The 27,314-nt window shown below is 41.3% G+C and overlaps 1 protein-coding gene across 2 annotated transcripts in view; it reads left to right on the top strand.

Annotated features, from left to right (window-relative positions):
* Positions 1 to 26,822, top strand: part of LOC111874473 (solute carrier organic anion transporter family member 74D) — a 51,304-nt gene extending 24,482 nt beyond the window's left edge. For both annotated transcript variants that reach the window (XM_023869999.2, XM_033755464.1), the window contains exons 3-13: positions 5,057 to 5,290; positions 6,474 to 6,671; positions 10,010 to 10,150; positions 12,063 to 12,218; positions 14,143 to 14,307; positions 15,552 to 15,747; positions 17,274 to 17,418; positions 19,032 to 19,270; positions 22,161 to 22,264; positions 24,321 to 24,422; positions 26,221 to 26,822. In XM_023869999.2, coding sequence (XP_023725767.1) covers positions 5,057 to 5,290; positions 6,474 to 6,671; positions 10,010 to 10,150; positions 12,063 to 12,218; positions 14,143 to 14,307; positions 15,552 to 15,747; positions 17,274 to 17,418; positions 19,032 to 19,270; positions 22,161 to 22,264; positions 24,321 to 24,422; positions 26,221 to 26,351 — 1,811 coding nt within the window. In that variant the 3' untranslated portion in view covers positions 26,352 to 26,822. The remainder of the gene's footprint in view (positions 1 to 5,056; positions 5,291 to 6,473; positions 6,672 to 10,009; positions 10,151 to 12,062; positions 12,219 to 14,142; positions 14,308 to 15,551; positions 15,748 to 17,273; positions 17,419 to 19,031; positions 19,271 to 22,160; positions 22,265 to 24,320; positions 24,423 to 26,220) is intronic.
* The last annotated feature ends 492 nt before the right edge of the window (positions 26,823 to 27,314 follow it).

The following is a 27,314-nucleotide window of genomic DNA, read 5'->3' as shown; positions in this document are numbered from 1 at the left end:
ACACGCTATAAATCACTACAACTACAGCAAATACAAGGTCTTCTGTTTGTTTTTCTGTCACTAGTCGTTACTAGATAGTGGCTGCTAACAATGAAGATTCCTCACGGCTAACCACGTACTACAACATCTCACTTGCATCTCACGGCTGACTTACTGGGTCGGGTAGGATAAATATTGTTCCGTCAGAAACAATGACCATATTTTTGTTCTTACAAAATTTATCGTGTTTTGAAATGAGACCTGTTTTTCAACGAGAAGAGTGGTCTGACTCACTTGGTCGGCCGATCGGTCTGTCGGTCTGTCTGTCGATCGGTCGGTTGGTCGGTCTTGGTGTCAAACACCCACCTAGAGTCCAAGATCAGATTTTCATTAGTGTCAGACAGTTGCTGGTTTGTTGATGTGAGGCGGCTTCTCTGACAAAGGACGAGTTTGTCGTTTACAACTGCTGATGGTCCTCGCCAGCGCAGTCATTCTCGGATCTGAGTTCCGCGGGACTCGTAATCATATTTTACCGTCTCAGATTCGAGACACCCCCAACCTGGAGGACCAGGTCCCCTTATTTATATACCCCAGGAAGAGGGTGACCTGGTTATAATCCCAGGCACTGGGTTCCAATTTCTTCGCCATTTACGACTCGCAGGGCTACGGTGGAGGTATTCGAACCCGCCTCCACCACTATACACCATCGTTATATAGACTCTGCGCAGGCCTCATAGAAAACAACGCGTCTTCTCTTGTTGCATCAGTATCTGTTGCCGCGGAAAATTTTTTTACCTTGCCGTTGCCTAGCAATGACTATCTCTACTCGTTCCACTATTCCGGGTTTCAGCCGTCATGTCACACTATTTTATGACATACATTCTTATTCTTCCGTGGCCTTTGTTTTCCATCCATCTATCTAAGCGCTGGATACTTATTCTGCCTGATGTCTTAGTTAGTTAGTTAGAGAGGGTGGAGGATAGGGACCAGTTGAGGGCTAAGTTTGATCTATTGTGCTTCCCTCTATGATATTCTACCAGTCTCTATACCCTACCGATATTGGTGCTTACCATCAGTCCCGACCAAGTCAGTGAGTTCGGCCTCTACTGGCTTCTATATAATGCTCTATAATGCTTCCCCCAACTATCAGAGGCGTTAGAGACTACTGTTGGGCGGGAAATGTCCTTGAATTTGGCTCAGTGACCTCCTTAGGAGATATGAGGTTCTTTTACGTGCCGTAAAGCTACGACACGGGACCCACGGCTTAAAGTCCCTCCCGGAGGACTTGTTCCCTGAATTTTTCCGCCCTTAAAAATTCCACGACCTCCGCCGGGTTTGAACCCGCGTACTACGAGTCATGAGGTGGGAACGTTACCTCTAGACTACCGACACCGCTTGCCTGATGTCTTAGGTGCTAACATGATCGTTACCTTCTTTCATATTGCGTTCCTTGAGGTATTTATTTTCTTTATTTTCTAAAAGTCAGTATGAGTTAAATATTATGCTATACAACTTTGGAAGAAATTCAAAACTTTGAATTTCGTAAATGGAAAATACGCGTTTCGCAGACACGCGCATATTCGTACCCAGTTTCTGTGCCCATTCATCTGTCTAAGATCGTGTAGTTAATGAAAAAAACATTCTTTAATAAATTTCTCATTCTCTATATCTGTTTTAACTAGAATTGTGGTAGAAAAATCCGAAAGTAAAAACCTGTATTATCGAAACCCCACCAGTGGATATTGTCCTGTGGGAGTTCCACTTAATTTCCATCCTCACAACCTATTCCCCGAAGTCCACAGTGATCCTATCCTCCTGTCGTCTTTCCAAACTTCCTCTTGGACATTCTCCAGTCTGATTACTCATCAGAATTCCGTGGGTAGTGTTGGTTTCACGATTCACAGAGTCATGAGACACTAAAATATGGTCATAAGTCCCTTGGGACTCGGAGCCAAGATTGACAGTGCTGGCGAGTGCCAGCGGCAATTTACCCGACTCCAGAGACGACAGAATTCCATACACTTCACTCCTCCCCCCTATACTCAGCCTATCGTAGCCTCCATGAATAAGAATTTAAATAACAATCTCATGAAGTAAAGTCCTTCTTGAAAAGCTAATCATCCCATTATCTAGTTACGGCATCCCACGCTGCTTACGCAAACAAAAAGTTCATTGCTGTGTTTACAAACACTCGCCAGCGATCCCCATCCTAATCAGCATAAGTCCAGTTCACATCATCGCATACACGTACACTTTCTTATGACATGTTTAATATTATGATTTCATCAATGCCTAGGTCTTCCTAGTGGCTTGTTCCCTTTCGGGTTTCGGATTAGAATTTTGTATATTAATTTCATAATTCTCCAGTTTCAGTTTCACAATTACTAAGTACAAGACACAACAGTTCTCCCAAATACAATGAACACAAGGAGAAAACATAATCATACACCTACAAGCCAACAAAACATTAATTATGTACGGCAGTGCAAGACGAGGAAGTAACCCACAGAAATATATCGGTAGAAGAGACACATCTGGGGCACGCGATAGCGTAGTTGTTTGAGTCACTATGCAACAAGCCGGAAAGTCGAGGGATCAAATCCCGATGAGGTCATTTGATTTTTCTATTACAATACATGTGCACGGTTATGGGTTGAGAGGCGACAACATGAGGAAACATCAAAGGATCTCTCGACTGTTGTGCGGAGTGGACGTGTCGCGGCACCGGCAATGAATGTACAGTGGACGAACGATCATGCGACATCTTAACGTAGAATGTGGACGGATGTATCGGTGTCTCGTGTCGCTGCGACATGTCCCCTCATACAAGTCGTTCAACTTGTATTGCAACATGTACCCAACTACGTACAGAGCTTAATCCTTTCAGCCGCACTATGGCGCTGGCGTCGACTCAGCCTCTAACGTAAATGAGTACCAGGAATCTTCCTGGGGGGTAAAAGGCGGCCGGTGCGTAAGGCTAACAGCCTTACCGCCATCTGTGAGCCGATTGTCTAGATAAAATGCGGGAGCCTCGACGTCTCATAAACCTATGGGCCTTCACGGCCTGTTACAGGGATAGCTTTACCTTTCCTTAATTTTTAGAGACACATCTACACACAACTACTACTACATCTAGACAAAACATAAGAAAACCTTTTTTCTTTTCCTTGGCACTACAGTCCCGGTGGGCCTAGGCCTACCTCCATGAACTTCTCCGTTCACTTCGGTTTTAATAGATCTTACACATACGGTAGGACTCCTTGGGCGGGTGATCGGCTCGTCGCAAGACCTCTACCTGTACACAAACACAGAAAAACGCACACAAACATCCATGCCATCAGTGGGATTCGAATCCACGATCCCGGTTTCCAAGCGAGCGAAGACAGTACATGCCAAGAAAACCTTTTATATACGTTTAATTTAATGATTTAATATGTTTCAAAATAAATATTTAATTTTAGTTGCGAACACCCCTTTTTACATATATCAGCATTACATACTACAAAGAAAGTATTACAATATGTAAACACTGGCCAATGTAGGAACACTGGCAAACAAATACAGCTGAACGCAAGAATATTCAGTTACCTGACGGTAGCTACATGAACTGAAACATGAATGTATGGTTTCTCCATACTACCTACTCCCAACGTGTAACATATGTCCTGTCCATTTTATCGTCGTTGATTTGATCATAACAATTTTGTGAAGTGTATTACGAAGCTCCACATTATGTAGTGTTTTCCTGCTTCATATTAGTTCCCACCTCTGAGGTCCAGATATTCCCCTTACAGACTGCCATTAAACACCATTAATTTGAATTCTCAGACTTTCGGTTTTATTAAATGAAAGGTAAAACACGCATATTATAAACGCAACTCAAAGATGATTATGTAAAATATAGGTATATAGCGGCCGGTGCGTAAGGCTGAGAGCCTTACCGCCATCTGTGAGCCGATTGTCTAGATAAAATATGGGAGTCTCGACGTCTCACAACCCTATGGGCCTTCAGTGCCTGTTACAGGGATAGCTTTACTCTTTATATACTCATATTTGGACAAAAGACGGATAAATACATATATACAAGTTTCAGGCACATTTTCTCCTTAATAACTTTACTCTGAATAACAAAGGAACTCAGGTGAAGTGATACATGTGGAAATTCACAATAAAAATAGCCTCTGCCATGAAGACGTATGGGGAGTGAAGGTATAGAGCCATCATTCTTGACCTTGGCGACTAGATGGAAGCCAATGGTCAGCTTCACGTCCAGGCAGCTTTATCTATTTCATAGGAGGTTGCGTGGGCCTCAGAGCCGGTCTGGACACTGTGGAATAGAGCAAAACCTCTCACCCCTGCCAGGTATCGAACCCCGACCATTCGACCTGGGTAAATTATATAACTAGGAAATGCGTAATTATCGTAGGTCAAGGGTAGTTAATCAAGAGACACTATCATGTGTTCTGAATATAACACAGACGGCGAAGAAAGGAAATTGGGAATAGTGGTGCGCAGAACTTTAGTTAAGTGGCTACATGTTGCATGGGAATGGAAATAGGAGGCTAATGTTAAGACGGGTCATGAAGAAACTGGTTGTGAAGGTGGGAGCTGTATGTAACTGACTCAGGGTAGTACCGGTATTAACGGTGTTGGATCTCCGTTCTCTGCTACCGGACCGTTAGATACGTAAGCTCTCAAAAAGGTAAAGTTGTCCCTGTGCTTAACTAATTAAGCACTACCCCCATGAAGGCGTATGGGTGAGTGGATATATAGATCCATATTTTCTTGATCTCAGCACTAGCTGGAGGTGAGTGGTCAGCTTCACGCCCCGGCCGCTTTACCTCCAAGGAAAGAACTCCCGTTACCTACTGTACAGGAGGCTGGGTGGACCCCAGAGCCGGTATGGACGGCGAGAAGAGAAAATTCTTAACCCTGCCGGGACTCGAACTCCGACCTCGGTCGTCCAGCCCGTATCCAGTCGCTATACCGACTACACCATCCGGGTTCATGTAAAATGATCTCTTGTATATTGAGCGTCATCAGGTTCCACAATAAAGTGATGCGATGCAATGCGCAGGAATCATCACCGTGGGCAATGACATCAGTCAGCTCTTCGTATCCATAGTCCTGAGCTACTACACTGGCCGGGGCCACAGACCTCGGTGGATTGCACTGGGCATCTACACAGTGGTACTGTACTGCCTCATGTCAGCGCTTCCGCACCTGCTGTACGGACCCGGGGATGACGCCCTGGCCCTCACTGTGGAGTACGGAGGAATCGTGGACCAAAATTCCACGCAAGAAGCAATAAGTAAGTAGTAGTAGCAGTAGTAGTAGTAGTAGTCCAAGCTCGAAGAACACAAGCAGTAGGTCTAATCTTAGAAAACCTTTAAACTCATCCCACCAACAGCAATTGAGAGTATGCTAAAATAACACCTACTTATTTCGCCATGCTTATCCACATTTTAACAAGAAGTAAGAGGGCGTAAATTATGAGACTGATTAAGTCATATCTTGATTCTGTATACCTACAGTAAAGTCTGTCCAAGTGTATTAATTTTTATTCATTTTTGTTTATTTAAAAGTCACTTCATTTGAAGACTTCAACGGACTTGGCGTTTAATTGTGGGTCCTTGACCGACTTTTAAGAAATTCCATATGCGTCGCTTCTGTTGTGCAAATAGACAGTGGCATGTAGACCTTAACTCACTTAAATTTGTTTTAAAGCCTGCTTAATTAGGGTATTGTCGCGTGTTTGCTTGGTAACGCGACAAGAAAATTAACGTGGGTTTCGGACTTGAACGAGTATTTATTGGACAATCCCTCTTCACACTCACAACGTCTTCGGACGTTTCTTCTTCAAAGTTACAATTCTCTTGTACCGTTAATCTCGGTGAAGTGTCTTCTGCTCGGAACTCAACTGTCCTTAATTCTCGTCGGATACGAACTCGACTGGTCCCTTGTCGGATACGAACTGTTATATCCTGCACTAGGACTGAATAGGAGATACCTTGTCGAAGGATTAATTTCGCCCGCTGCTATGTAACAAACGCGGGAATACGGGTCTGCCTCAGACAATTCCTTTGTAAATAACGGCGGAAAATCCACCATCTCCGGGACGAATTCCTAGGCTTTGCTGCCTAGGAATTGCTAGCCGTTGACTAGTGATGGACGTCTGATAATCCGGCTTGGTCCGTTTTGGTGGAAGAAAAATTCCTCCAATAAAATGACATATGATCCCATAACATTCGTAACATTTGTAACGATGAACAAACCACTAGTACATAAATAACATAAATTGATTCTGAATCAACGAAAACGTTGTTCAAGATACTTATATCGTCTTGTCATCTACCAGTTTACCTGATGTCCAGGGAAGTGGAACGGCTTGCAAATATCTTTGCAGTAGAAGGGTAATATGCATGATTTTAATGCCACCTGCAAGGGTGACAGGGCATTTATTTTGATGTTCATTTAGAATTGAAATGTTAAAGATGCAGAGAAGAGGAAAATCCTGTGTGGTTCAAAAGGCGAGGGTGGTGGCTGTGAGAAATCTGATGGCAGCATTTGGCCGCCAACAATTCTCTTCTTGGCCAATTTCGTGGCCGGCATGGGTGGCTCTCTCTACTACACGCTTGGCGTCTCCTACATGGACGACAATATTCAGAAAGCAAAAACACCTGCCCTAATCAGTGAGTATCATCTCCACATCACAGACTAATTTCGTATTCCATCATTTCACTGAACGCTGAAAATGGAAGCTACATGTTCCTCAGAAACGTCGGTTGGCTTTCACCGGACAACGTGACGTTATATCCCTGAAGATAGAATTCTTCATAACCATCACTACATAATGTTTGCCAGTTCGTAAAACTTTTGATAGAATTATTATTTTAACTGTTTTGTTTCATGCTGTCATAGAGCAGACGTTTTAAAAATGTTACACGTTTCGTCCCCCTTAAAGCATTTTACAAATTACAGGCCCCCCTCCCAGAACAAATGCAAATAGATTTGATATAAAATTTAGCTATGAGTTTATATTTGTATAATTTATTATATATCGTTCAATGCATTTAATTTAAAGGACTGAAACAAAATATACGCTTCATACTTGGATTAGTGGGACGGATGTGGTTGTCTGTTTGAACATAATTTACCATAATGTGGTTCGAGTTTAGCATTGTGCTCAAAGTTCTAGCTAGTGGCGTCATGTGCACTGAAGTATCTGACGGTTAGTAGAGGTCAGTAAGTCTTCACAAAATTTCTTGTAATATTTATATAGTTTATAATAACTGAAAAAGTTGAAATTAAATAATTAGCGTCATTCTTGGACTTTCTCTCCTTTCAACGTCTAAATGTTCGGCCACACAGAGCGCTACGTACGCGACGCACGCTACGTACTCTATTTTCGCTATACGAACAGAAAAATATCTCCCTTTATTGCCAATGTGACTGGCCACACAGACTTCCGTACGCTATGTTCCCTAAGTTACCTGCGTCGCAGAGTGTACACAGCGTACGGAGAGTACGTAGCGAACATAGCGTAGAGCTCTGTGTGGCCGGACCTTAACAGTCTGTGAAGCTCTTTTGTTTTTCTTAAAATTTTCTAAGTATTATAGCCACCTGAAGACTTTCTTGTAAGGCCAAATCACATTGTGAACTTAACACTTACTTAATGAGATGCAGGAATTATGTTGAGCACCAAGTCGCCATCTGCATAGATTCAAATGGTCCATGATTGCTATTCAGCTGTTACTTGTGGAGTGAGGATGTTCATCAGCTCCTCGTCTTTCTATTTCTCTCCTTCTTATTCCTCTTCTATTAAATTTCTCTTTGTCCTTCTCACTTTCTACTTCCCACTTCTCAACCTTCTACCTTTCCTTATTTATCATTCGTCTAACTCTTCTTCTTTATTATCTTCTTCCTTTATCGTTATATATACGAGTATATATATTAAAATAAGCCACTAACGCTACCTTTCGTAACTTTCTCTAATTTTATTACCCATCATTCTCACATCGGAACTGAAAACTAACTAATTAAATCCATGAGACAGGCCGGTTATGAAGTTCCAAATTTCAGTGGAACCCTAAAGCCCGTTATTGGATCCTTTAATGAGCCAGTTGAATGCTGTTAACATAGTATTTCTCTACGATCCAAATTAATATCTTTACACTCCAAAATAGTACCTTCCATTGGGGTCTTCCGAATAAAGTTGTCTATATACTGAGGCTGATAAGAAGTTGTTAAATACATATCACAGACCTTCAGAATACAAAACAAAAAGTGTTGACAAAAGCCATTTCCTGAGTTGGAACCGAGCCCACAAATCCTACGTCACAGTAATCGATGACTGAGTTAAGGTTAAGTTTATATTCTTTCGTCCCTTCGATTAATGACGTTACAATTCAGTTTTTTTTTTAATGAAACCAGGATCTTATGTTAGTAACACTGTCCGATAGGTATGGTGCCCCCAATCCTTGGTTGAGGTCAAGCCGTCAATCCGTTGGGATAGGCCGCCTGTCTATCCTCTGTGGGCAATTTGGGCCCATTAGAATAGCTCACTTCAGGAGGCCATTTATAAAGGAGAGACGTGACGTCATACGGTGATGGCGTGACTTTCAATTGGCTGATGACTGAATCATGTCTTTTCTATTGTTCAAACTATTCGCAATTTGAACCTGCAACACGCGCAGCGACTGCGCTTTTTCAGACGCTAAGACAGCTCCTGCAAACACTGACTGCAGGCCGTTGGAATGAGCAAGGCAACCCTCGCCATATACGGGTTTCCCTCTGTATTTTTCCGGATGCATGTTTGGTTTTATGTATCTGCATTTTTTTAATTCACGTTCCCACCAAAGTCAAGGCAGGAAATGAAGAACACCGTCTTCTGGAATGTAATATCGTACAGTATGGTAGAAATTCATCGAAAATTTGAAGGAACATATTGCCTCAGGTTTCAGAATTGAAGATTGAGACAAGCAAGCATCCTGACTATACGGACTATACGTCATCAGACCCCAAAAGATAGTACACTTCAGTCAGGAAACGTACAGACCAACAATTCTAGCTTCTAAAGGGTTCTGGCTGTGATGTATAACACTCGGGATTGCTGGTTCCATCGTCCGGCATTCTCAAGAATACAACTTTTCGGAAAATGGATCTGTTTCCGTCCTCACGTGAGGGGTGGGAGACACCTAATCTGTTGGGTCCCTTAGAAAGAGCTAGTTCCAAGGATTCAGGTTAGCGCTTTCTAAGGGACCAAACAAGGCCGCCCCATAGCTCAAGCGGTTAGTCGCTGGCTTCCCACCGCGGCGGCCCGGGTTCGATCCCGGGTCTGTCAAGTGGGATTTGTGGTGGACAAAGTGGCGCTGGGGCAGGTTTACTCCGAGTATTTCGGTTTCATCTGCCAATCTTCATTCCACCAATTGCTCCACAATCACCCCCACCTATCATCTGGGGCTGGTACAATAGGCCAGAAGTGGCCGCAGTACAAGGGACTTAGTCCCACCCCACTAGCAATAAAAAAAAAGAGGGACCCCAACAAAGGAGACGTCTTCCACTTCCTCACCTGAGGAAGAAAACAGATTCAGTTTCCGTAATGCTATGTTCTTCAGAACATCGGATAATGGACAAAATTAAAAAGTCTAATAATTCCAAGGAAAAAATTATCAATTAAACTCTCTTTGCTTAACCGTCTCTAAAACTTCCGGGAAGACCGAAGATAGGCCATATATTACTGCTAAATAGTGCAGCGGAAGCGGTTGCAATGGGATGGACGTATAGAGCAAAAAATAAAACAAAATAATATTGAAATATTTGGGAAGGAAATCTGTCGACAAACGACTACTTATAAACGTATTAATAAGAACGTGAGAGGATAACATTAATGAGGGTATTAAGAAAGTAGCCCACTGGGACGGGAGGCAGCCGGAATTGTCAGAGGAACGAACACAGTGTTGGGTCTCGGTCTCAGTCTTGTTGACCCTTGGGGTCTGCTACAGGAGGCTTAACCAACGCTATCTTGCAGGTTTCTCCTACTTCTTACGGATGCTGGGTCCAGCTATCGGCTACGCACTTGCATCCCTCTGCCTCAAGTTCTACATCTCTCCAACTCTTACCCCGACAATAGGAACGGACGACCCGCGGTGGCTTGGAGCCTGGTGGTTTGGTAAGTTCTAGACAAGCCTAGGGCAGCACGAAATGGTTCTTCATAGTGTGTCATCAATATGGTCGCATGAAACTTATCTTCATAACCGTGTGTCAGGGAACAAAGAGAACAGGAAAGAAAATGCATGTTTCCTAAGAAATCGACATTCGACAATGTGAAAATAGATTACTTAAAATGTCTTTAAAAGGCTCTATCGCGCTCTATACAATCCAGAAGTAAATTAATCTTGAAACAAAATACAAAATATTTTGTCTTTAATAACACAGATAAAGAATCATTAGCACTGGGTGTTTAATTCATCGAAACTGAACAGTGTCATAGCAGTGTAAAGATGTTATCATCTTAATTCTTAAGGGCTGTATTTCATGAGCGGCTATAGCGACTGGCTATGGGCTGGACAGCCGTAGGGTCGAAGTTCGAGTCCCAGTAGCGGGTAAGATTTTTCATTTCCACAACGTCCAGTTCGACTCTGGGGCGCACAAAACCTCCTACCCAATGGGTAACGTGGTCTCTTTCCCTGAGAGAGAAGCTGACCACTCACCTCGAACTTGTCCCAAGGTCAATAATACATATATCTATACATCCACCCCCCATACGCCTTAATGGCATAAGGTTTAATTGGTTAGGAACAGGGACAACTTTAACTTTACTATTTCCACACATTGTGTAATATAAGATATTTGGACCGAAGAAAGATGAAGTGACAGGAAACTGGAGAAAACTACATAATGAGGAGCTTCATAACTTGTACTCTTCTCCAAGTATAATTAGAATGATCACGTCAAGGAGAATGAAGTGGGCAGGTCATGTAGCACGAATGGGAGAGACGAGGAATGCGTATAGGATATTGGTGGGAAAGCCAGAAGGAAAGAGACCACAGGGAAGACCAAGGTATAGGTGGGTGGAAAATATTAGAATGGATCTTAGAGAGATGGGATGGTATGGATTGGATAGATCTGGCTCAGGATAGGGAGCAGTGGAGGGCTCTTGTGAACACGGAAATGAATCTTCGGGTTCCATAAAATGCTGGGAAATTCTTGAGTAGCTGCAGAATTGGCGGCTCCTCCAGAAGGGCTCAGTGAGTAAGTGTAATATAAGAAAAAAAATTATATATTTGCAAGATGTAGAACTGAACACAGGAGACAGCAAGATTTTTTTGTAGTTTCCCTATTTAATGACGGATGTCAGCCCTCGCGATCTAATAAACTAAACGTATTTATAATATAAGGATAACCGGAAACGGAACCATTAAGATATAAGGCGGCGTTATACAGATCCTTTCCTTATTTTTAAGGAAACCTGAGCAGATAACTCTTAACATGAAGACTCCTGCCTTCTGGCATGTAACATCGTGTAGACCGTTGAAAGTCAACCGACGTTTTAGGGGAACATTTCTCTTACATCCCTTGGTCGAATAATAAGCCAAGTAAGAGACTAGCATGAAACAGGCAGCAAGCGTGGAGGCGACCTAGCTTATTTGAGAAATGTTCCTCCGAAACGTCGGTATATTTTCAACAGGCTACATAGCGTTATATCCCAGAAAATAGGACCCTTCATACCCACTGCTGTGACAATCTCAAATCCTGTCACTCTAATTTAATACACCTTTGTTAATAGGCTTACTGGGTTGGAGGCCGTGGATTGATTGAGCTTAGCTCTTCCTAAGGGACCCAACTGAGTAGGTGTGTTCCCGCCCTCTCACTTGAAGACGGAAACAGATCCATTTTCCGAAACGCTGTTTTCTATTTTCCAGTATCCCGGACGAGGGACAAAGTCCAAAAACCCATAATTCTGAGTTCTAATGTTCAGTGCTTAGTTTTACTCAGGCTCCACAAGAACAAATCGGCATGTTGCCAAACTGCTATGATCCTAAGACACGAAGTTACATCGACCTTTATATGTGCATCCACAGGTTGGATCATCATCTCCATCGTACTGGCAGTGTTGGCAAGCCTGCTCGCCCTGTTCCCCAAGACGCTGCCTCGTGCGGCAGTTAGGAAAATGATGGCGCTGGAAAGACAGAAGAGCGTCGCCAAGTCTGAACCAGAACTGCCAACCTCAATGTCGGGTGAGAGGTTGACGTCGAACAGTAGAACGCTCTGAGCGATTAGACATTGTCAGTCTTAATGTCAACAGTATTACTGGTAACTGTACCACGTCAAATTATTTACCATACCAGTCATTTGGCCGCGCCATAGCTCAAACGGTTAGTCGCCGGCTTCCCACCGCGGCGGCCCGGGTTCGATCCCGGGGTCTGGTCAAGTGGGATTTGTGGTGGACAAAGTGGCGCTGGGGTAGGTTTTCTCCGAGTACTTCGGTTTCCCCTGCCTATCTTCATTCTACCAATTGCTCCACAATCACCCTCACCTATCATCTGGGGCTGGTACAATAGGCCAGAAGTGGCCGCAGTACAAAGGACTTAGTCCCACTCCACTAGCAATAAAAAATATACCAGTCATTTTAGCTATGTGTGTGCTAAGGCACGTATGATCTTAGACCACAGAAACTACGAGATCTGGGGCTCAGAGTATGCTGGTGGCAAGAGTGTGTCTTTATGTACTGCCTAAGCAGTATACTATATGCATTCAAATTATACTTTCATAATTAATTATGAATTGGAATGGCTATGGATTCGAGAGATGAAATTATAATTATTAATCAGTTTTCGTTGCCAGAGCAAAATAATTCGCACTGTTGCCATTTTGACATCTTATATTACTCAATAGAAAGAAAACACGAAAGAAGCTAACAAAAATGGAATATTTTTCAAATGTCTACGAAAATTCTTCACTTGAGAAACTAGCATTAGAAACGTGCTACAGTTGTTCCATTCTATATAATTTCCAACTAACTATTCCACACTAAGTAACCGATAAAATTGAAAAGGTTACATTAAAAAATAACCCAAAGCGTTAATAATAAGTAGCGGTTTACCGTCAGTATGTAGTAGTTTAGTTGGTTTATATACTTTGTTACAAGCCGGAAGGTCACGGGTTCGAGTCCCAATGAGGTCATTTGATTTTTTTCAGTTTACCTAATCATTCCAGCCGCACTATGACCCTGGGGTCGACTCAGCCTCTAACAGAAATGAGTACCAAGAATTTTCCTGACGGTAAAGAGCGGCTGGCCGGCGCGTAACGCTGACAACCTCACCGCCATCTATGAGCAGATGGTTTAGAAAATGTGGGAGCCTTAACATCGTCTCACAACCCTATGGGCCTTCACGGCCTCTTACAAGGATAGCTTTACCTTTACCTGTAATTAAGTAAGTAAAGGTATCCAGGTAACAGGCCGTGGAAGCACATAGGGTTGTGAGATGTTGAGATCCCCACATTTTCTAGACAATCGGCTCATAGATGGCAGTAAGATTGTCAGCCTTACGTGCCGGCCGCCGTTTACCCCAAGAATATTCGTGGTACTCATTTCTGTTAGAGGCTCACTCGACCCCAGGGCCATAGTACAGATGGAAGGATAAGGTAAATTGAAAAAAATCCAACTCAAGAAACTATATACATTGAGTAAGCGGCCTCTGTAATCTAGAGGTAACGCGGGTTCAAACCCGGCGGAGGTCGTGCAATTTTTAAGGGCGGAAAAATTCAGGGAACAAGTCCTCCGGGAAGGACTTTAAGCCGTAGGTCCCGTGTCGTAGATTTACGGCACGTAAAAGATCCTCATGTCTGTAGGAGACCTCTGAGCAAAATGACCTCCAATGCCTCCACTGCTAGTAGAGGGGCCGAACTCGCTGGCTGAACGGGGCTGATAGCGAGCACCCGTACCGGAAGGGTATTGCGACTGGTAGAATATCAAAGGGGGACGTACAATAGATCAACAACTGGTCGCGGTGCATGGGGAAACCCACCCCCTCCAATAATTATTGGAGGGGGTGGGTTTCATTCATTATAATGAATGAATGAATGAATGAATATACAGTGAGTACAAGTTTCTGCTGCTAGAAAACGACGAATATAAGTATGAACCTCTGGACGTTTCAGATATGATGCAGACGTTTTGGCGCCTGATCACCAATCCGACTCTGATGTGCAACAACTTAGCTTCAGTATTCTACTTCCTGGGCTACATGCCGTACTGGGTGTTCATGGCGAAGTACATTGAGACGCAGTATCGGCAGTCTGCGTCCACATCCAGTCTGATTACAGGTAAATTCTTCGGGCTTACGAACTCGTAAATCGAAAGCCTCACATTTCGTACTTTACAGTTAATTCCGTCGTTTCTTTTATACATTCCTTTACAACATCATGTTTTTAGTCAGCCATGACCGCGTAACCATAGTAATGTTCATTGGTAAATCAAATGTTTCATTTTCATCAGTTATCTTTCCAGACGACAGGTCCACAGTCTCTTCCAAAACAGTTCCTCCACTTAATGCGTTCTTGAGCTTTCTCCTGCAATTGAGAATATCCTCTTCTGTACCCAAGGTCATCCAGCATCTTCTTACGTCTTCTTCCTCGTCTTCTGGTCTTGTCGTCTTGGAAATTTCATTGATAAATCTCATAATTGATTTGTGTCTTAGTGTTTTCTGACGAATATTAAATGTGTATGGTAGATTTACTAGTTAATTACTTGCTATTTTAAATTGTGGGTGATTACTTCGTGTGAGACCTCCTCCGTTGTCTAGTGGTCAGAGTTCCTGGCTACTGATCCAGAGGTCCCGGTTTTGATTCCCGGCGCTACCAGATTTGCTAAGATGTAGTGGGTTTGGAACGGGGTCCACTCACTCTCGTGAGGGTAATTGAGGAGGTATTTCAAGGAAATAGCGGCTCCTGTCTAGAAAACCGAAATTATCGGCCGTGGGGATTCGTTTCGCTGACCACGCGACACCCTCTATCCGCTAAAGTTGACACTAACTTCGCCGACAAAGGCGGTCGCTCGGTCGGTATAGTACGCTTCCGAAATCAAGCAACGGAGTTTTTTTCCTACTTCGTGTGCATTTATTACTTTTTGTCGTAAATGTTCTTTCGAAATTTTGTTATTTTAACATTTATAATTTTAAACACATCAAGTTTCTTACTTTTTTCCATTTTCAAACGTTGATTATCTGAGTCCTTTCTTTCTACGAGCTGTTCGTATTAAATTTTTTGAGTAGTCTATACTCGTAAACTTGCTATGATAAATTTTTGGTGTCATGTTCTCGACGAAAATTTTTCAATTTTATAATTTCTCGCTCCCCTACTCCATGACATTTGGTTAGTCCAGGTATCTTCATCCAGATTCTGTCAGTCTTCATTTGACATGTTTTTTAAAATGTCAGTAGGATTTATTTCCTTATATTTTCTTCAATCTACGGTCTATATCCCCATATACGTATATGCATAGATATTTTAGGTTTATTTCAAAATTTTTCATGGGAAAAATCATCTCATATTTCTCATCTTTCTTTCAGGTACCGTTGGCCTAGTTTTCTCAGCCTTCGGAATCCTGCTGTCAGGTCTGATCATTTCCAAGTACAAACCACGTGCCAGGTACCTAGCAGCATGGAATGTTATAGTGGGCGTCATCTCTGTACTCGGGATTATATCTTACGCATTTCTGGGGTGCCCGGCTAGTGACAACCATGGAGCCCTTTTATCAAACGGAGAGTAAGTAGGTTTAATTTTATTTTCTTGATTAGAAACACGCCGATCAGAATGGTCGTGCAATTTAAGGCATAAAATTACTTCGCCCGCTCGAACACTGGTATCGTTGGTTCGAATCCCACTCAAGACATGCTCAAAGTTGGAGGAACAGGAATAGATAGATAGATAAATAGATAGATTGATGGACAGACAGGTAGGTAGATAGGTAAGGGACAAGTAGGTAGGTAGATAGATAGAAAAATGCACGACTATTATTCATTAGAATGCAATGGCAATGCACTACCTTCACACGAAAAGCAAAATTGTCATAAAGGGTAAAGGAAACCTGGTTTATTGCATACTCACACCAGGCTACTTAACTATTCCTTCTAACGTACTGATTACGTACATAGTTTCGAACTACAAGAGGATTTGGTCATGAATTTTATACGGGTGATTATTTAGAATCTGTTTTGGCCAATTTTACTGCACCATCCTGGCATTCGTCTGGAGAACTTGCTCCACACTCTGACCACTTTAAGACAAACGACACTCTCGTCCTTCAGACATGAGGCTAGCACGTCTGGACGTGCTGACTAAGAGAAAATTCAAGGTTGCTAGTGTGAATCAAACCCAGTAGAACTGCGCCCCACACTTTACTGAAAGAGCAATCCCGGCATTTTGGTTTATTGATAATCATAAACTAACCAGAATTAATCAAAATATCTTAACGACCCCACAAGTATTTTTTTATTGCTAGTGGGGTGGGACTAAGTCCCTTGTACTGCGGCCACTTCTGGCCTACTGTACCAGCCCCAGATGATAGGTGAGGGTGATTGTGGAGCAATTGGTGGAATGAAGATTGGCAGGGGAAACCGAAGTACTCGGAGAAAACCTGCCCCAGAGCCACTTTGTCCACCACAAATCCCACTTGACCGGATCCGGGATCGAACCCGGGCCGCCGCGGTGGGAAACCAGCGAGTAACCGCTTGAGCTACGTCGCGGCCCCACCCCACAAGTAACTCGCGGCCAATCACACATACGAGTATTAATCTCAAAAGTTCACATGGCTGCCTTGTTGTTATTTTTTAAGACCAGGCATTAAACTCTTCCAAAATAAAATGGCTTCCAATTGTATTTGATGAAATCAGCCAGGTAGTGTTTAGAGTGTTCAGGGGATGGAAGAGCACAATTCTGTGATGGAGTTCGTAAAAAGAAACAATTTACAGCACGCCGTGTTTAGGCAGACGGTGGACTTATGGGCTGGACAATGCTACGCTTGCGTTGTACCGAATTAGGCTATTGGCATAAAACACGTTGATACACTTTTAGAATTATATTCATTATCTATGCAGGCATAAAGGGGAAATTCTTGTTGCAAGAATAAAGTATGAATGTGTAAACCACATTTACTTGTTCAGGGTATCACACGATGTCATAATTTTGTAAAAATACTCCGTAAACGTAGACAAACTTAACACCTTACGACTTAAGTACCTATCGTGTTTTAACAGTAGACTGTGTGCTATGGAAACATTTGTTCTGCGCAGACTCGCTACAGACCAGTCGTGTAATGCGGGCTGCAACTGTGACTACGTTAAGTACTCCCCGGTTTGTTCGGAAGACGGCAGAACCACCTTCATTTCGCCGTGCCACGCGGGTTGCAGACAACAGCAGTATAACAATGGGAGCAAGGTGAAATTATTTCTGTGCATAATGTAGATTAAAGAGAAGAGCCGTGTAAGCCCTAACATCTCCATCAATTTCTAGCCATTGTGTAATAATTCCCTTTCTATATTCGGCCCGAACAGGATTAATTCTGAGAGAAAAATTCTCTAATTGCTAAATCTGTTAAATATGTACCAATTAATCCTGCTGGCTGAACATACAACATAGACATACATTACTATAATTATTAGTAATTATTTCGAACAAAATTACTAAACTCTTATTCATCTTCTCAATATGTCAAGGCCTTCATTAAACTGAATCTAGAGTCTCGAGTCTAAGGAGGAAAATAGTAACTTAAAACAGAATAATGAATACGTATATTAAGGATCCGCCTTTTAAAATGTCAGAATTACAATATGTGTACATAATATTTGTTTACTTTTCTCTATATACTATATAAAGTTAAAGTTGTCACTGTCCTTAATTAATTAATTAAACATTAAGCCATGAAGAGGTATATGGGAGTGAAGGTACAGCTCCACCGTTCTTGACCTCGGCACTAGATAGAGGTGAGTGGTCAGCTTCACACCCCTGCCGCTTTACCCCCGGGGAAACAGCCCCTGATACTCATTTGATTGGAGGCTGGGTGGGCCCCAGAGCCAGTCTAAACGCTATGTAGAAGAGAAAAATCTTGTACCTGCAGGAACCGATGGTCGAGACAGATAAGACATATGATACGCAAGAAATGTACATCTCAGTTTTGGGTCGAAAACGCCGTGAGAGTTTGGTACATTAGAGACGTAGAAGTAAACGGGATGATAACACTAAACCGTGTCTTAAAATAGAATATGTGAAGTTTCTCACATAATCCCAGTACCATAAAAGCATGAAATTTCTCCATCCGCTGAACAAACCTATGCTTTTGCGAAGATATTTTACTATGTAAGTGGTTGGTTAGTCAGATATGAAGTCAGCGAATTAGTCAATTTATTGGTTACCTAACTAAGATACTGGTTACTTAATAAGTCAATTAATTAGGTATTAGCTATAATAAGTCAAATAATTATTCATTTACAAATCTGTCAGTCAATTATATCATTCAGTGGACGAATCCAAATGTTAATAAGTTAGTTAACGAGTTAGTAAGAAGCTCAACAACTGAATTCATCAGTTATATGACCAAGGCATTAGACATCTAGACAATTTTAATAAGTGACTTGGCGAGTCAGTCAATGGCACCTACCATTTAATTATCAGAATTACAAATAATGAGATATTAATTTAATCCATTAGACAGCAAATTAGTATGTTACCCAATCAGATAATCAGTTAATCAATTACTTAGGCAGGCCATAGTTAGGCCTATATATAAATCATTTTCGGAATACTTGTATAGTCCCGTTAATGTTTAACATAGTTTTGAGAAAATTTCATTATCCGTGTACGTACTATCAATAAGTTTACTGTGAAGATTATGGTCTTCTGGGATGTGATTCAGTTCGGGTACAAATGGCAGCAGGATCCTTCAAAATTCTGATATCTCTTCACGAAACAACACGGAGTCATATCTCAGAAAATTGCAATTACTTATCACGAGAATCTCACGTCTCGCAAGCAATTTACTGTTTCCTCTTCAGATATTCACGGACTGCAAGTGTGTGAAGCCTTCCGCGGCAAGCGGCAGTCCGGAATGGCTCGTCCCTGAAGACTCATCCCTGCCAGAGACCCCTACATCCAAGTTTCTAGGAGGAATCACGCTTTCCGGATCCTGTCCCATCGACTGCTCCAAGAAGTTCTTCATCTTCTTGGCTGTGGTGTGTCTTCTGAAATTCTCTGGGTCGTCAGGGAGAGCGTCAAACTTCCTGCTATCTGTCAGGTAATAACGGATTTCTAATTGGGTAACATTCGCTGTCGAAAAGTCTTACCGGTCATAGGTGTTCTGGCACCCATTCTTGTTTCATTTAGGAGTAACTCAGGTTCGAACACTGAATAAAAGATAATAGATCCTTATTGACATTCGAGATTCTCAGGAAGGTAAAATAAAAGCTCCTTAAAATGGACGGCGGTCATCTCTTTCCACAGACATTAATTTAACTTTCGCAATTAATCACTGGCATTCCCGCTATATGAACTATGCAACTGATGAAGAATTGTTAAAGAAGAGTCAGTCTTCTCAAACGTGAGCAGTCGATCCAGTCCCCGCGTCCTTTTCCTTTTCAAAGGACACGTGTCAACGCTTGAAAAATAATGCGTTACTTTTCCTTCTGACGTCCCACAGGCTGCTAGACACACGTCCCTGTTTGTAAGATAGGATACAGACTCATGTGTCAGCATTTCCTTTCCAGTATTTCCGCACCGGGACAAGATCCGCTGTCCTAGATATAACAGCGGAATATCGGGTTTACTATTAGTTCAGCGTTTAAGTGAAGCTTTCTAAACCATTGATTCCGAAACGTCTTTAAATGAAATCTGACAATTCGTAAAAATAAACCTATTATGGTACAGCTAGGGTTTGTATGTAAATGTGTTTCGTCCACTGGTCTGTTTGAATTCGTTCTTCTATGTATGGCCCTGTTTAGTTGCTTTATTATCAAAATAATCATCTTACAAGGTCGATTTAACAGGTTTTACGTCCCTGAATGTATGGAGATAATGAAGCCAAGCGATGTCCGAGCGCAAATGGGAGACTACCGGCCAAAAGATGATTCTGCCATCTGCCGCAGCATTCGCGAGCTGGGTATCGGCCTCTGCTGTGAGCATATATTCTAGCCGAGAAGTGGCGCTTCCATCGGCATTCCCGTGAACTCGTTGCAGTTGGCATGTAGCGGAAGTTACATTAGGTTTTATGTAGAGAGTGAACGGATAATATTTCGACAAATTTTGCGACGTGATTAACACATTTAAACTATGAAAAGAGTCTGTAGGCACGTGCGTCAAATAATGTCGCGTTTCGAAGCAATGGCTCCTTCGAATTTTACGAAGTTAGAGAATTACATCCTGGTAAGATATCGGAAGTTTTTCTGAATCGCAGTAAGAAATCCATTCGATTGAAGTCCGGTGAGCGTGAAGGCCATGGAAATAACCAACCCCGACGTATCCATTTTTCACCGAAGACTTGATTTATGTGTGGTGTAACACGAATGAGAACATGATCCGGAGGTCCATCATGCATGAACCACGTGCAATTTCGTTTTCGTACAAGTTCAACTTGCTGGAACTGCGGTAAAATATTTAACAAAAAAATAGGTACTCCACTCCTGTGAGCCTACTTGGTCGTATTAGCCAATCTCCTACGATACCTGAAAATTGACGATGATGTATCGACTGCAGAATATCATGTTTTAAACTAAAATTCAAAAGTGGCATAGCTCCGCGTCGCGGCCATTTTATAGGATTAACGGAAATCAGAAGTAACATTGGGTTTAGCGTTAATATGAGATACACTTTTATAACTTAGAATATAATATTACATTTCGTGACTTCAATGTGACTAATATCTTGTCAGTTTCGTTTCCGGTTTAGTTTTTTTATTGCTAGTGGGGTGGGACTAAGTGCCTTGTACTGCGGTCCCTTCTGGCCTATTGTACCAGCCCCAGATGATAGGTGAGGGTGATTGTGGAGCAATTGGTGGAATGAAGATTGGCAGGGGAAACCGAAGTACTCGGAAAACCCTGCCCCAGAGCCACTTTGCCCGCCACAAATCCCACTTGACCAGACCCGGGATCGAACACGGGCCGCCGCGGTGGGAAGCCAGCGACTAAGCGCTTGAGCTATGGCGCGGCCCTACAAGGGACTTAGTCCCACCCCACTAGAACTAAAAAAAAATACTAGATGCTCACAGAGAGCACAGACAATTCCATGCCGACATACAATACACTGCCTTATATAATTAGGGCCTATAGTGCAAACTAGAGACAATACAAGGTTTTGTCTGGTTATTTTAAAACAACGGCACGGAAATAATAAAATTAGTAATTAAGCGGCGAGTGAACCCGGGCAATGTTTGCTATCATTCAGTGCAGAACATTTTGTCTTCTCGTCTGTTGTCCAAAAACATAAAAATTAGAATATACAAAACTATACTTTTTCTTATGGTTCTGTATGGGTGTGAAACTTGGTCTCTGACATTAAGGGAGGGACATAGACTGAAGGTGATTGAGAACAGGGAGCTGATGAGAATATTTTGACCGAAGAGAGATGAAGTGACAGGAGGTTGGAGAAAACTGAACAATGAGGAGCTTCATAACTTGTACTCTTCTCCAAGTATAATTAGAATGATCAAGTCAAGGAGGATGAGATGGGCAGAGTATGTAACATGTATGTGGGGAGAAGAGGAATGCATATAGGATATTGGTGGGAAAGCCAGAAGGAAAGAGACCACAGGGAAGATCAAGGTGTAGGTGGGTGAACAATATTAGAATGGATCTTCGAGAGATAGGATGGTATGGTATGAATTGCATTGATCCGGCTCAGGATAAGGACCAGTGGAGGGCTCTTGTGAACACGGTGATGAACCTTCGGGTTCCATAAAATGCTGGGAAATTCTTGAGTAGCTGCAAAATTGGCGGCTCCTCAAGAAGGGCTCAGCTCCATGAGTAAGTAAGTAAGTAAATTCGTTGTGAGAATTATTTGAATATATGTATATCCCCGTTGGCATTGTATGTATATTCAGATACAGTGGAAAGAAATAGGAGGAGAATGAGATAAAGAACTGTAGGAATGTATTATGTATACACGTATAATAGAATGTTGCATATGTTTCACAGGTGTGTTGAAGAGAAGGATAAGCCAATAGCCATGGGATTCGGTATGACAATGGGAAGCCTCTGCGCTTTCATCCCGTCGCCCATACTTTTTGGAATTATTTTAGGTAAGGATGCCAATGCACCTACAAACGTGTAAGAAATAAAATAACATATTTGTGTACATGTCTCATCATCATAATAAATACAAATTATTAACATAAGGACACTAATACATTCTTTGAAACATTGCTAAAACTTACAACTGTTCTTTAGAAACTCAATTAACGATATTACTAAATTTGAATTAGCACAGCCTGAGGTTCTAAAGTTTTAAAGCAATATAAAGCTCTGTACCACATAAGATTCTGAGCCAGTTCCATCCACCTAAGACCCTTATTGAAAATACGGTAAGCTGTATCAAACCAATCAGAGTATACTTAAAGTGCTTCGACTTGTATACACAGGCCCTTAGAATTTATAAATAAATAATTACACAAATTAGTAACTTCTCCGTTTCATAATTTCCAGGGGTTTATGCATATCAACATTAGCGGATAGTTTTAAAGACACAATCTAAACATTTTCAGCAATCAGTCTGTCCGAAATCTTCATTATGTTCAAAATAAGGATGGCATTGTTACGTTCTGATATAGCCAGCATGTACGTATGTGAGGAAGTACTATAATCGTGGAGAAATCCACGTCAGGATTCTATCGGAAATACACATTTTAGACGCCCGTGAATGCGAAAAAGTGGGGTTCGAATGCAGTATATATGTATGTATGTATGTGTGTGTATGTGTGTATGTGTATGTATGTATGTGTGTATGTGTGTGTATGTGTGTATGTGTATGTATATATGTGTGTATGTGTGTATGTATGTATGTATGTATGTGTGTGTATGTATGTATGTATGTATGTGTGTATGTATGTGTGTAAGTATGTATGTGTGTATGTATGTGTGTATGTGTGTGTATGTGTATGTATGTGTGTGTATGTGTATGTATGTATGTGTGTATGTGTGTATGTATGTATGTGTGTGTANCAATCTAAACATTTTCAGCAATCAGTCTGTCCGAAATCTTCATTATGTTCAAAATAAGGATGGCATTGTTACGTTCTGATATAGCCAGCATGTACGTATGTGAGGAAGTACTATAATCGTGGAGAAATCCACGTCAGGATTCTATCGGAAATACACATTTTAGACGCCCGTGAATGCGAAAAAGTGGGGTTCGAATGCAGTATATATGTATGTATGTATGTGTGTGTGTAAGAATGTGTGTGTATGAGTGTATGTATGTGTGTGTATGTATGTATGTGTGTATGTATATGTATGTATGTATGGTGTACCGAACAAGTTAGACCATTATTTCCTAGATGACGTCATCAGGATAAGTCGTGTAAGGGAAAGTATGTGCAATATATCTGCACCAATTTAAGACCAGTACACTCGTGCCAGGATTTAGCCCCAAGGTCGAAATATAAAATGCACCCACATTTGTGCGGTTTTTGACTTATGACAAGGTTGGTGGTACGCAACAATATTTGTCGGTATGCGTTGTCTCAACACAGAAATGTAACTAACTTCATGGAACAATTATGCCCGATAAGCTGATAGTTGTTCAGTCCGTTAATAATTCCTAGATCTTTATGGAAGCCGAAGCTCTTCAAAAGAGCCAGCCATCGAGTTTTGGAGGGACATCTTCAGGGTCAAAAATTAGGCCAAGCAATAAACCAGCAAGAAACAGGCAGCGGATGGAGGCGACATGTTCGTACGAAAAGTCTGTTGAGTTTTACCAGACTATATGGCGTTCCATCCTATAAGATAGATGTCTAAGTACTTTTTTCTTTTATGTAACACTAACAGTAGTTTAAGCCCAAGCGGTTAGTCGCTGGCTTCCCATCGCGGCGGCCCGGGTTCGATCCCGGGGTCTAGTCAAGTGGGATTTGTGGTGGACAAAGTGGCGCTGGGGCAAGTTTTCTCCGAGTACTTCGGTTTCCCCTGCCAATCTTCATTCCACCAATTGCTCCACAATCACCCTCACCTCCAGAAATTGCCGCAGTACAAGGGGACTTAGTCCCACCCCACTAGCAATAAAAAACAGTAATTTAAACAATATTTTTACTTTTCCGTATCGGAGTAACTTCACATTTTCCCCCCAAATATTTTCTTTTACAGATAAGACATGCCTGGTGTGGGGTAAGACGTGTTCTGGCACAGGGAACTGTTGGCTCTACGACGGGGAATCCCTCAGATACGTCCTCAACTTTACAGCTGCCAGTAAGTAGTAACATTTGAACACGGAGTAACTTCCGATTCTTTCCCTGACAAAATATACAAAATGGAAGGGGACGATCAGAAAGTTGTACTAGGGTGGACTGACTGAGTCTTGCGGCGTTTAACGTGTCTTTTCTATTACTTCGGCTGCATATCATCATATTACATCATGTTTTGAATGACGGATCTGAGAGGGTATATACAAAAAAGACGTTGCCTCTATTAACATACTGACTCAGCATTCGCCTGCGGAGACTGAGGAAAACAATTGGCGAGAAGGGTAGACTGTGTCAGAGTGGAGATTCGAATTATAATCATATTGACAGTACAACATTGTCGAATGTGTTCTTTGCTCTATAGTCATAATGCGTATTTATTCCGTATAATAAACAGTTTATTTTCTTGAAGAAAACAGTCTCCTGGGATTTGGCACCGTGTATATGTGGTGTTAACCACATGTCTGCTTTTACCGTTTCTCACAGTCTCTTCGCTTGCAGATTTCTTATATTTTTTCTTCTACCCTGAAGATGGAGGCGATACGTTCCTCCGAAACGTCGGTTAACACCAATTATACACACGGTGCCAAATCCCAGAAGATTGCTTTCTTCATAGTCACCGCCGTGAAAGCCTCAAATCTTACATAGTTTATTTACTTATTTCGTCTTCTTTGATTTTTGACAGAAATTAGCTCTGAAAATTTTTAACACACAGAAATAGACAAATTTTTGACAGAGGTAATAAGGAATAGATGTATGAATTACAAGTTATCTTGTGTTCCATTATCATGTCTAGCTCAACACAGGATTAACATGCAAATTTCCAGGGAGGGATGTTGTATACATATGGGAATAAAATAACGGGTTAACTTTTATATTCATTAAGATTGTGACCGTCTGGGTTGCGACATCAGGTACTTGTGTGTGGATACCGGCATTTCCGAGGATATATTCATGTTTTTGCATTGAAATATGTGGGTTCAGAAATACGCTTGTCTATAGAGCGAAATTAAATATTCTTGTGCCTGAGGTAGATGGCTCTGACAAGTCTTTCCGGAAACGAAACCTTGGAAATCACTTCGGATCGAGTGCGGCGAAAGCCTATGTATTGCAGTTAGTAAACCACTAATTTTATAACACGTTCTTCGTGAATTTAAGTCAATATGTGTTAATGGTGTTCATTTCAGACACAAATTTATTCTTTCAAAGCTCATGGCAAAATAGAGTAAGAAATTATTATTCCTTGTATTTCGCTAGGCCTACATATTTGTGGCACTGAACAGTGTTTCAAATAAAATTAGTAACCCATAATCAGACAGTTTTTTAATGTCTAAATCGTGTGTATGGTGAGATAATATTTAAGTTCGATTTGAACGATATGCAAAGCAGAGTCACCGAAATTAATCAGTATGAAACCTGACAGAGAGTATTTAATGTAAATTCCCCCATTTTCGTCGAGTTAAATCACACGTGGACTGAAAATGTATAAGAAACGAGCCGAAAAAGACAACAAATAATTATAACAATAGAACACAATATTAAAATAGGCCTTCAAAAGAGGGTACGAAGGTGTGGTTTAGATTAAAATGGCTGAGAATTGATATTAAAGAGGAAATAACTTTGACAAAGTAACAAACTTCCGGATTACATAAAAGACGACGCATTACGTACTTAACTACGAACTAGCAGCTCCGCAAGAAAGTGTCTGTTCCTTGGAGTTAGTTAATGCACACATCTGTTTCAGTTATTTACAGCAATAAACATATAACAATTAACATGTACTAACAATGCGCTGTTGTCCACAGCTTTCGTTGCTATAGGAACAGCCTTTGATGCCGCTGTGTGGTATTATTCGAAGAATCTGAAGATATTTGATGAGGAAGTTGAACTTAAAGAAATTGAAGAAACGCAAGAGAAAATAGTAATTGATGACTGAAGTTTGCCACGACAAGTCAGAATTTGTAATTAATGTGACAAACTCCGGACAGTAAGTTTTGGTTCAAAGCTCTTCCTATTTTAAGTAAGTTGTTTGCGTATACGCGTGGCTATTTCGAATGAATCAAATAATTTAAAAGTTGCATAGGTTGTGTGCCCCTTTTACTGCGAATGAAATTGAAATGAATTGAAATGGAAAAGGAAGATAATGAAATGTATATTACATATATGAGTTGTGAGAAGCGAATATGAACACCTTCAGCGAATATGAACCAACTTCTCTTTCGACAAAAGTTTTTAAAGATACTACTTATCAACTGAATGGTTCATCCTACTGCAAGATACTATTATTCAACGTCTTAACAAGATATGAACATTTGAAATTAACAGTACAGTAACCACACACATGTCTAAAGAAAGGATTATATATAATGTAACAAAATTACAAAATACTTCTTAAGATATCTCGAAACAGAGAATTCGAAATTTATTACTAAAAATTCACTAGACTTTGCAGTTATAGAATAGGCCTCTCTTAGTGTGTTCTCCACTAGTGTGTTGGAACTACACGCCCGTCAGTTAACTGTGGAATGTTATCCTTTGCTATCTATAATCTGTGTAATTAATTTAGAATATCGTCTTGTGGACCACATTTCGAGGAAAATTTCTCATAAATTAGCCTATACGTAATCTTCAGGGGATGCATCCTGTTTTGTTTATCAATATATAGTTATTTCATATATCCGTCAACATAACAATCAAATAAATAACTCACGTCCACATTTGTGTCATCTGAGACTTCAGGGAACGCTTTCCCCTTTCCAGCCGAAACATGTTGAGTAGCTCTAGCGTAAGTTAACTAAACTCACTTGTAACAAATATGAAATTAGTTACTTATTTAATTGCTGTGTTGACGGATATATAACCTATTCTTAATCCTCTTAATTTAAAATATTTCTGGGAT

This window comes from Cryptotermes secundus, unplaced genomic scaffold (assembly GCF_002891405.2).
Source record: "Cryptotermes secundus unplaced genomic scaffold, Csec_1.0 scaffold426, whole genome shotgun sequence".
Taxonomy (NCBI): Eukaryota; Metazoa; Arthropoda; class Insecta; order Blattodea; family Kalotermitidae; genus Cryptotermes; species Cryptotermes secundus.
The sequence above is the reverse complement of the archived record's forward strand: the minus strand, read 5'-3'. Positions and strand labels throughout refer to the sequence as shown.